This window comes from Strongylocentrotus purpuratus, unplaced genomic scaffold, assembly GCF_000002235.5.
Source record: "Strongylocentrotus purpuratus isolate Spur 01 unplaced genomic scaffold, Spur_5.0 spur5_scaffold_13, whole genome shotgun sequence".
Taxonomy (NCBI): domain Eukaryota; kingdom Metazoa; phylum Echinodermata; class Echinoidea; order Camarodonta; family Strongylocentrotidae; genus Strongylocentrotus; species Strongylocentrotus purpuratus.
In genome coordinates, this window is record NW_022145598.1 from 20,297,990 (window position 1) to 20,309,734 (window position 11,745).

Consider the following 11,745-nt stretch of genomic DNA (forward strand, 5'->3'; position numbering starts at 1 on the left):
TCACTTCCGGGGGGCAAGGTGATATACTGGCAGAAAGGAGATTTATGTTTGAAATAAAAGGTATTTTTTTCTAAATAAGTCGTAATACCTTAAACAAATTTTTTCCTTTGATATTCATCACTTGTTGTGTATGAGTACTTGGTCAGAATAAATGCCTTCTGATTTGGCTGGAAAAAAAAGAAAAAAAAGTACAGGCGCCCATTCCCCCCCCCCCCCCTCCCTCACCCCACAAAAGTTTGAATAAATCATTTTAAAAAATACATATAATGGAAGATGTGGAATAGTAATAGTAACTTTACATGTTCATTTTTTCCCCCTTTTAATTTAGAAAAAAAGTATTGGGCTGCATATCTTTGGAATATGTAGTTTCATCAAAAAGACAAATGAAACGTTAGGAATAGTGACATCGCCTTTAAGTTTACCAACAAATCTCTGACATAAAGGGTAACAGTTTTCAAAATGAAGCTTGCAAAAAGTTGCCCGCCAGCGAGTTCATGGGAAACAGACTGTAGAGTATAGAGATTCAAAGCCATTAAGCACATGTAATAGTTACCATGGTTATATCGAGAGAGAAAAATAACACTATGAATTGTCCCCACCTATCGATTTCTGTTTCCCCTTTTCCAGAGACTAAGCGAATCTCTCTTGATGACAACAGTTCCGCTCAGATCACATCTAGGGACTACCCCTCCGACTATCCAAACGACTGCCATCAGCTGTGGTTCGTGTCTTCCCCAAGTGGGTCCCGGGTTCGAATCAGCTTCCTCGCCTTCGCCATGGAGAAGGAGGCTGACTACGTGACGATCGGCACCGACTGGGAAGCCGCGGGCGATGGCGACCACGTCCTGGTTCGCTACTCTGGGGAGTTTCTTCCCGATGACGTCATCACAACCGTCGGTGATGTCTGGATTGAGATGGTGACGGACCTAAGGAAAGATGATGACGGGTTTACGTTGACGCTCCAATCAACGCAGCTAGGTGAGTTTCAATCGCATGTGCACTTATTGCATGAATGCATGTTGCACACGAGGCGTCATTTAGCTGACGTAGGTTCTCCGTCAACGAATGGCGTATTGATAAATTACTTCCACAAGCTTGATCGGCGCAGGTAATAACCCAGTCGACATTATACTTGATGCTTTTTCCCGATATGAGACTGCGTCAGCGACTGCGTCAGCGGCATGCGCTACCTTTGACACACCGTGACGTGTGAGAGTAACATCGTTCAAAACGTGAATACAAAATAAACAATGCAAACACTACTTGCATTTACTAGCGTATTGACAAACTGACTTGACAGATGACATCGCATTCCGCATGACGTTTCGTGTGTAACGGCGCAAGATCTCATTGTATCCTGACACAGCTTACCACAGAGATAAACTATTAAGCCCCAATCACAGGCCGACAATTACAATTTGATCACACGATGTTACAGATTGTTGTACTTATTGTTTTATCATTGTTATTCGGTATATCGTATTTCTTGAAGACAGCTTCTCATATTCTCATTGTTGTTATATATCAGAGCTCGACCCGAGAATTTAAAATAACGCCTCGGAGGTCCCAAATAGTTTATTGCCCAAAGCCTTTGTTATTGCCCTATTGAAGCCTGGTAAAGACGCAGCCAGTCCAAAGAGCTACAGGCCTATCTCCCTACTGTGCCATACATATAAGCTGTTCGGGCGGCTTATCCTCAACCGCATCGCCCCATTCGTGGATGAACATCTCATTCCAGAACAAGCAGGGTTTAGGCCAGGAAAATCATGCACTGGCCAACTCCTAAACCTCACTCAGTTCATTGAGGACGGGTATGAGAGTAAGCTAATCACCGGAGCTGCTTTCGTTGATCTCTCTGCTGCCTACGACACCGTGAATCACAGAATCCTTACCAGGAAGATCTTTGAGCTGACAAAGGACGTGAGACTGACTGGACTCATCCAGACGTTGCTGTCCAATCGGCGATATTTTGTGGTTCTCAATGGGAATCGCAGCAGATGGCGCAGACAGAAAAATGGCCTACCACAAGGAAGTGTGCTCGCACCGTTACTCTTTAACGTGTACACGAATGACCAACCGATCCACCCAAACACCAGGAGCTTCCTCTACGCCGATGATCTCTGCATCGCCACCCAGAACCAGTCTTTTGTGAAGTTGGAGGAGTCCCTCAGTGATGCCCTGGCCGGTCTCATCCCATACTATGCGACCAACCACCTGAGAGCTAACCCTGATAAAACTCAGATAAGCGCATTCCACCTCAAGAACAGGGATGCCAACCATCAACTAAGGATCAGCTGGTATGGGAAAAGGCTGAAGCACACTCCCAACCCAGTCTACTTAGGCGTCACACTCGATCGCTCCCTTACCTACAAGAACCACATTGCCAACACAAAGGCAAAAGTTAAAGCCCGCAACAGCATCCTCAAGAAGCTAGCCAACACCAACTGGGGGACTGATGCCAGAACAATCCGGACGACAGCCCTCGCGCTTTGCTTCTCTGCTGCGGAGTATGCATCACCAGTATGGAGTAGGTCGGCCCATGCACCCAAGATTGACCCAGCTCTAAATTCAGCTTGTAGAGCGATCACTGGATGCCTAAGGCCAACTAAAGTAGAAGACATCTACCTGCTCTGCGGTATTGCCCCTCCACACGTCAGAAGGTTGGTCTTGTCCCAGAAAGAAAAGGACAAACAAGAAAACAATCCACTCCACCCACTCTTCGAACAACAGCCAGTGGGCAAGCGGCTCAAATCCAGACACAGCTTTCTGCACTCGGTAGAGCCTCTTAATACTAGCCCTCACAACCAAAGGATGACTTTGTGGTCTAACCACCTTCAGACAACTCCACATAAACTCTCCCTCAGCCCGAAGGAATCCCTCGCAACCGGCTCCAGTGAGACTTGGCCTACCTGGCTTAGCCTCAACCGCCTAAGAACTGGCTACGGTCGATGCAGAGTCCTAATGCAGAGGTGGGGTCTAGGAGACGAACAAACGGCATGTGAATGCGGCCAGGAACAGACAATGGAACACCTGCTAGTCTGCCCACCCCTGCCAGAGCCATGCACCCAAGATGACCTGGAAGCCGTTAATTGCCGTGCCAAAGCCTGTGTGGACCACTGGACGGGACTTGTGTAGTGACTCGATAAGAAGAAGAAGAAGAAGAAGCCCAAAGCCTTTTTCAATTTGTCAAAAAATAATGGTTCAACCTCTTTAAAAGCGTTTTATTTTGTATAATTACAATGCATAAAACAATCCAACATTTTTTTCTTCACAGATCCTACCCTAAACAACTACCTTCCCGGGTTTCAAACCCTGAACCTTATTTCACCGAACTATCCGGAATCCGACTATCCAGATGACGCAGATTTATCTTGGATAGTTACATGCGAACCGTCATTCAAGCTCCTTATTATGTTCGACGAACTGGACACCGAGGCCAGATCCGATATTTTGATTCTCGGTAATGGAACCGATCCGGATGACTACTCGACAACGCTGAAGGAGTTTTCTGGTAGGGCAGACGGAGAGGGCGCTTTCTCCATTTCGAGTGAGACGTGGTTGAGGTTTACGACAGATGGCTCTGTCAATTATGACGGATTCTCTCTTCAGATATACGCTGTGGAAAATGGTGAGAAAAAAAATCACACAGAACTGTGGATAATATCTAAAGGGATGGAATACAATTCTCTCTATGTGATTGTGGGGAAAGTGGGATAGGCTTTAGGAAAAAAAGGGCGAGTTTTGTGAGAAGAGTAAAATAAGAATAATTATGTGAAATAGAACGGACAGCGGTGTGTGTGTGTGTGTGTGTGTGTGTGTGTGGTATTAATGTTACCTGCCTGCTAAGAAAGCATTAATGCTTGTTAGTAAGCAACCAGAGGACCGACTGCTTCTGGTCCTCTCCGAAGGACAGAAGGGAAGATGAGGCAAAATAGAGGAGTAAGAAGGAATGTATGATGGGGGTTAGGAGAAATGGCCGAGGAGAGAACGGGTGAATAACATGAGAGATGATCATGCAAAATGGGAGAGGAGGATGGAGTGAGGTGAAGAGAAAGAGAGAGAGAGTGAGAGAGAGAGAGAGAGAAAGGGGGGGGGGGGGGATCGTGGTGCATGCCGACTTTTTGAAATAGTCAGTACCCCTATCCTACAACAACCACAACACGAGTATACATTTATATAGTAATTATTATAAGCATAGGTTGAGACAGTTAGCACCCATGATGCATAAGAAATCATTTTCATTGTTATTCAATTAACAGGTGTTGAGTTTAGAAGAAACATAACTCTCGATTCGGAGGACCAAGCGAACATCTTTTCACCAGACTTTCCTCTAGACTACCCAGATAACTCCGACGAACTCTGGACCATTTCGACACCAACAAATCACCTCATTCTTCTCCACTTTGAGAAATTCGTCCTAGAGGATGTTCAGTATGATTCGTTAACCATCGGAACCGGTCGGCACCCTTCGGACGCCGACTCAAAAGTGATCGGCGTCTACGGTGGGAGCGTCGTACCCAATGATATACAGTCGGCTAGTCCGTATCTGTGGCTTCAGTTTGTCAGTGATGGCTCGGTGTCTGTCCAAGGGTTTTGGATAGTTGTCTCTGCAACTCGCATTGAAGGTGAGATTGGGATGATCCTTACAAGGACGTCGTTTTGTTTTCTGACGTAGAGGGCTAATGAAGAAGAGAAGTGCAATTCCGAATCGCATTGGTTAATACATGTATAAACATTAAATTTTTTTGGTAGTACTTAAATGGGACTGATCACCCCCCCCCCCAATCACTTTGCTATATGTGTTTTGATTCTACACTATGCCTACATACTTTCAGCATATCTCTTTCTCATAAAAAAAGGCCTACCGAAATGCAAAGGTCGTGGGTTCGATCCTCGACACGGCACTAATGTCCTCTGGAAATGCATTGATCTACGTTTGCCACTCCATACCAAGGAGATAAATTGGGACCTGGTAGGATGATGAGAGCCCTTGTGTCAGTAATTGCCATATGCACTCACGGTGACCATATGGTACGAATACTACCCAGGGAGTGGAGATTGTGTACATATGTGCGTGAATGAATCCAATGACCGGGGTAATAATATCTGTAAAGGGCATAGAGACGGATAATACGTCTGGTAAAGGAAAAGGCAGGATTAAGAACAAAAGAGAGGGATAACAAAATTAAGCCGTGATGTCATGTTATGAAAAGTAGGCCTATTTATTAAATACGTCAACATTGCTAAGTTTGTCCAAAGGATTTGTTCATAGTATATTATAGAAAGTGGACTAATTATGATATTCTTCAATGTAAATTTTCTTGACAACTTTTTGTATCGACAGCACAAACAACAGTTACTCCAACAACTGACGCAGGCAGTTCAACCTTAAATGCAACAGAAACACCTCCTCCGGGAAGCACAACTCCCGAGGCTCGTTCTACCATGTATCCTCAACCAAAAAGTACTACAGAAGGAACTCTTATTCCTACGACAGACCCGACCTTCCTCCCTACGACAAACCCGACTAGTAGTCAGTCTGTAAATCCGAGGTCGACTAGAGGTCTAGCGCCCTCTAAGACGAGCGAAGGCAGCACGATGTCGTCTGCTAAGGGTTCGACATTAATCCTGACATCGCCATGGAGTACCGTCTCAGAGGTGCCGGGATCGAATGCCCCACGAACAGGTTGGTTGTTATATGCTATACAAAATATGGACGCAAAATGGTATTTTGTGGACAGGGTCCTAGCATTGAGAGAGAAAAAAAAAATGTTTGATTTAATGGAATGAAAATTATTATTCACAATCCAATATTCTTCTTTTTATTGAGAGTATTGTGATTGTCGGCCTGTTAATTTTAAGCAAATGTTATTTCTCCTTTGCTTACATTTCTTTCTGTCTTTCATTCTCTCACTCTCTCTCTCTCTCCCTCTCTCTCTCTCCATTTACTCCCTCACTCCCATTCCTCTTCCTTCTCCTCTTTCTTCCCGTCTGTTTTTCTTGCTCCCTTCCCTTCCCCTCTCTCTCTCTCTCTCTCTCTCTCTCTCTCTCTCTCTCTCTTAACCTCTCTATTATGTTTGTCCGTCCGTCTCCCTCTATGTCTTTTTGCATACAAGTCTGGGTGCTTGTGTCTCTATTTCTCAAAATGTTTTAATATTTTGAATTATCACCAATTCATGCTGTCATGCTGTTAGCTCCCATCAATTGTCACGATTGTACTAGCTGGTCGTTCATCCATTCTTGAATTTGTATTTACCCTTTTTCTGCCTGATTCGTACAATCTCTAGTTTTTTTTCTTCATTGCAGGTAATATGAAAGTTGTGGTGTCAACCGTGATCATATCTCTGCTCGTTCTTGTTGGGTTGCTTCTCCTTGTTGTTCTATGGCTAGTTCGACGGTCGAGGTAAGAACTCTAGGCAAAGACATTAATAGTAATGATGATGATGATGACGACGATGACGACGATTTTGTCTTTGTTGATGATAGTGATGATGATTATGATAATGGTGTTGAAGAAGAAGAAGATTATGATGATCATAATTATCATGGTAATGTTGGTGTAAATGATGACGACGACGATGATGATGATGGTGATGATAGTGAAGATGATGATGAGATGATGATGATGGTGATGATGATGATGATGATGATGATGATGATGATGATGATGGTCATGGTAATAATTGTGATGATGATGCTGCTGCTGGTGGTAATGATTATGGTAATAATGGTGAAGATGATGATGATGATGATGATGATGATGATGATGACAATAATGTTAATAACGGTGAGGATGATGATAGTGATGATGTGGGTGATGAAGCGCTGGAGATGACAGAATGATGATGACCTTGTTGTCATTCATACAGAAGTCAAATGATATGATGACACCTATTGTTACGAGGGAGAGAATTATTATTTCCTGATGATGTTGATGAGCATGGTAAAGATGGAATAGTGAAGACGACTACAATAAAGGTCATGCTAGTGCCCATTCTCTTTTAAGGAACTTGTTATTTCCACGTTTAATTGTCTATGCGTTTCTCAAAACCCCTACCAATGGTAATATTATTTTGTTTACAAAACGAAACGAAATTGCCCCCCCCCCCAATAAGACCCCAGATCATTGCAGAGTGCCTCCCTTTCAATATCTTCTCTGACATATTTACTTTCCCCCAGAAATTCCCCACCCCTGGTCGATGATGGCGGCAAGGATTTGGGCGAAGACGACAACCTCCACCACATCAACCCTGCCTACGAATACCAGACCATCGACCACATCGTGCTAAACTCTACCCATCACTCGCCATCAAACGGTGAGAACTCCATCAAAAAGCCATTACCGCGACCACCGACCGACATCGGCGAAGAAGACGATCACAGATACTCGACTTACATCGATACGACAAGTGAAAAGATGAGTTCCGATCTACCGATGTATCATGGGAGTGGCGGTAACGAAAACGACCGCGATAGTGGGTGTGATGAAAGCGGCATCGGTATTGACGAGTACCACCGGTATCCCCATCGAGGATCTAATATCGGTACCGGTTTAGATGATTTGGCCGATATCGAGTATTACGGTACCAGCGATTTTACAGCGAAGTCAGTTGACGGGCAGAGCGATAATGAAGTATACCAAGAGATACCGTACGATCTGGAGACTCAAGAGAAGCAGCGATCGACCGATTTCGGCTCGGATAAGATGAAAGTGTGCGATCTATCGAATGAATTGTTGAAAGTCGGCTGCAGTGACGATCCCAGACGATCGAGCTCGAACAGTGACGCAATCGCAGCTAGTTTAATCGAGAATGATTTATATATCCCGATGAAGCAGGAAAGCGACGGACATATTTACGACGATACAAGTGTTGGTATGGGCAGTGGAGATGGTGCGTACAATGTAGCTGGTGGTGATAGGTCGGAAGAGAAATGGAGGAAGGCTCCCGATGCTGTTGAAGATCAACTGTACGATGACACTGCGCCCCTAGATGAAACGTTCTATCACATTGTCACGAGGAACGAAAGCGACGATGAAGATGTCAACGAACAGATTAAGACAAACCCCACGCAACCTGATAATCGTAGTTCGGAAGAGAAATGGAGGAAAGTTTCCGATGCTGTTGACGATGAACTGTACGATGATATTGCGCCCCTGGACGACACTTTCTATCATGTTGTCACGAGGAACGAAAATGACGACGAGAATGTCAACGAGCAGATTCAGACAAATCCCATACAACCTGATAATCATAATCCTGCGAATCAGATCCATGGAAAAAGCGATGCAGTTGAAATTCCTGGTAATAACGACCGCGTGGTCTGGAGAAATGAAACCGTCAACGATATGGACAATGATTGTGATGATGCTTCAAATGAACATGCTGAGCTCGAGCCTGTCGACGATGAAGCTGTCGATGATCCAGAGTATCAAATCGTTGACAGGAATGAAATCGACGATGAGATTGGGGAGGACATAGATACACACGGACTCGATGTTGACGACGCGATTGATGCCGGCATCATGAGCACTGTTATGGTCGACAATGAATTGTACAGACCGCTATGTATTGTCGAAGATTCAGGAAATCTTGAGGAAGAAAATCAGACGTTTCAAAATGATACTGTAATATAATTCTATGCATAAAGTTATATTCAAAAAAAAGGAAGCTAACATTTCGTTTTAAAGTTTTTACGTGATAATAATAATGATTAAATCAATTTTTATCGCGCAGCTGCTATATAGTCTACTGTGCTGTGATAAAAACAAAAATCCTAACAGTGCTACTTTACAGACACACAATTAAAAAAAAAAAAGCATTCAAAAGCTCCTGAAAACATGACAGTGCATCTTCAACAAAACTTTGAATACAAGCAACCGATGAGGCTGTTCTTATGTCTAGTGGTAGGTTATTCCAAAGCTTTGGAGTGGTGCAACTGGAAGCGCATTCTCCAAGAGTTACTTAGTTTATAGATACTGTCTAGGAAGTACAAAAAAAGGTCCCTCAGATGTTTCGGTAAAATGCAAAAGTTACGGGTGAGGGGAAAAAACACTCCACGGCTATTCGGATTGGAATAAAGGAAATTTCGTTTCGTAGATAATCTCTCCATCTCCTGAGCCAACCGCTTTGAGAACTGGGGGGTGTTTCACAAAGACTAATATTGACTTTAAGTTGGACTTAACTATGACAGGCCGTTCATGCCGCTGTTTTATCTCACCATTGACTGGCATTGGTCTCTCAAGGGATGTACAAATCATGGTCAGAAATCTACAGAATTTACATTTTTGATAGTTCATTATTGAAGAAAAAAAAAATTATCTAAAGATCATATTAATGGTGAGAGCAAATAGTGGCATGAACAGCCTGTCATAGTGTCGATCTTAGTCTTTGTGAAATACCCCCCCCCCCCCCCCCCCCGATGTTTTACAGAAGACACCAACCGACTACGCCGAGGGCCACACTATGATTGACGTCACAACACATCCAGTATTACACGTGATACTACTAAGTATTTTATGTCGCGTGAACCATATCTGGCCAATCCCGGCACGGGAAGATTTTGATGTAAAATAGTATTTTAATTTATAGTACTGTATGTGTCAGGTCATTTGTTGCTATGAATTCCTCACAAAAGGTTTATCAGTGAAATATTATGCCAGATCAAAAAAGGGAAGTGATACATTTACATTCCTATCAGGGATCTCGTCACAATCATGCATTTCATAACAATCAAAATGTGTGTACCGCATACAGAATCTATTTGCAATTGTCAATGAATATTATTATGACTTGTATGTTATCTTTAATAAAAGAGATATTTATGAATGAAAACCGATTAAAACGAATTCATTTTTTTTTCTTTAGAAGCTTTTTTTGTGCACCCGAGAATTAATAAGAATACAGCACAATATGGATACAATAAATTACTTATTCAAAACTTAAAAGAATTAATAAAGCAGGCTGGCCAGTATTACAGATTTGTTGTAGGGGCAGATCATTAAGAGACAGGGGCATTTCTAGGGGAGAAGCTAAATGGGGGGGGGGGGGGATACTGCATTAGAGAAAAGAATTCTGCTGAAAAATTATTAAAACTTTGTATCTCCCACTTTAAGACATTTTTTTTTCAAATACGAGGACCTTTTCCCAGTAATAGCAGAAGTGAAATTGTTGCCATTTCTGTCGACAAACTTGTCGGCAAGTTTGACATCTGATTCAAGATTTCATCTACATGCACGTGTCTCTATTTTGTTCAACAATTTCTCCTGATATACCAAACCCTACATCTCTATTCTTTCTTCATTGAAATGCTCAGTGGACCCGGTTCGAGACTAGGTCACGCCTTTCGGATGATGACGTTAAAGGTCGACCCCAGACGTAATTTGTATAATCATATCGGATTGATACACGTCTGTAAAAACCCTAATTAATCGTCCCACACACAAACACGCTTATCATTTCTGTTATCTCCTCACTAATGAATCTTACTCGGCATTTCTATAGATCATTTCCAACATTTGTCCTTCATTACCTATGCGTCTTCAACAAACTTTCACCTTGAAAATATCAACTCACTATACATGGGAACAAACAAACAAACAAGCAATTAATTTATAGGAACAAACAACAAACAACATTCTGGTAAAGTGTTTTTTTTTAACACTTTCCTTTCCCGCTAGACGGATGCAACAATTTCACTCTCTCTGCCTCTGTTAGTTATGTACTGCCCCCAAAACACAGTCTTTCATCAACAATGAAAACAATCGTAAACAACTTCCAAAAAGAAATCAACCTATTAGACATTTCAATAGACTGGTGCTTCACCAATTGAAGCCCGTGAAGATGAGAGTGACGGGTTTCATAATCCAAACTTGATTTCTGAGGGCGATACAATGGGTATTGAAATTGCCCTCGAGTTGATTTCTAGAAAGTCTTTACAATCTCGTTCGAGTACCTATCCTCATCAAGCACTCCTTCCCCTGTTCCTCATCCTTTCTTACTCTTCCTTTAGTGTATTTTCCATTGTATTGACTTATCTATGTTCTCTTTCTCTCTCTCTCACATGGTGCACCCGCAAGCCTACTGTATAAGAAATATTTTATTGTATTCTTTGACTTTGTATGTTTTAATGAAAGTGGTGAATAAATTCAATTCAATTCAAATTTACAGTCAAATCTGTCTAAGTGGTCAATTCTCCATGAAGGCCACCTGTCTCTAGGGGTCATGTATTTTTGTCTCCCTAGAGGAAGGAATGTATGTTGTGAAACCTGTCTAGAAAGGCGATCTGTGACTGTCTATAGTGGCCAGTGCATGTGTTTCCATTGGGTGGCCTTAACAGACAGGTTTGACTGTAGCTGTCTTGACAGAAAACTGAAATTCAGCCAACAATACAGTAAATGATTTTGCACACACTCTGACACACAAACTGATACAAAATGAAATAAAACTCTCTGAACACAGGTATAATTTTGTTCTTTTCTGGTTACCATATTTTGTTATTTATTTGCCACATAATATCTTGCATGAAGGTGAATAGTCACACAGTATAATAATAAGAATAATAATAATCAACAATAAGATATATGGCAGTTTCCTTAAAGTATTAACCTCCTCAAAATTGTTTGAAACATCCATGATTTTTAGCTCACCTCTTTTGGAGGACGACTTTGACACTTTTTCCTGGTAACACATGCTTTATTATTGATCCATTTAGTCTTCACTTGGTTTCCTTTCTGTATTTCTCTCC

The 11,745-nt window shown here is 42.3% G+C and overlaps 2 protein-coding genes across 2 annotated transcripts in view; both read left to right on the plus strand.

The window, feature by feature from the left end:
• Positions 1-1,389, plus strand: part of LOC754791 (bone morphogenetic protein 1-like) — a 4,881-nt gene extending 3,492 nt beyond the window's left edge. The window contains exons 3-4 of the mRNA XM_030983132.1: positions 1-60; positions 628-1,389. The exon at positions 1-60 is cut by the window's left edge and continues 288 nt beyond it. Coding sequence (XP_030838992.1) covers positions 1-60; positions 628-1,112 — 545 coding nt within the window. The 3' untranslated portion in view covers positions 1,113-1,389. The remainder of the gene's footprint in view (positions 61-627) is intronic.
• Positions 1,390-1,429: 40 nt separating this feature from the next.
• On the plus strand, positions 1,430-8,635 carry LOC756419. Its single transcript, XM_030983606.1, has 7 exons — positions 1,430-1,444; positions 1,612-2,635; positions 3,275-3,511; positions 4,260-4,625; positions 5,345-5,686; positions 6,307-6,403; positions 7,180-8,635. The coding sequence occupies exons 1-7, from the start codon at positions 1,430-1,432 to the stop codon at positions 8,633-8,635; spliced, it is 3,537 nt and encodes a 1,178-aa protein (XP_030839466.1).
• The last annotated feature ends 3,110 nt before the right edge of the window (positions 8,636-11,745 follow it).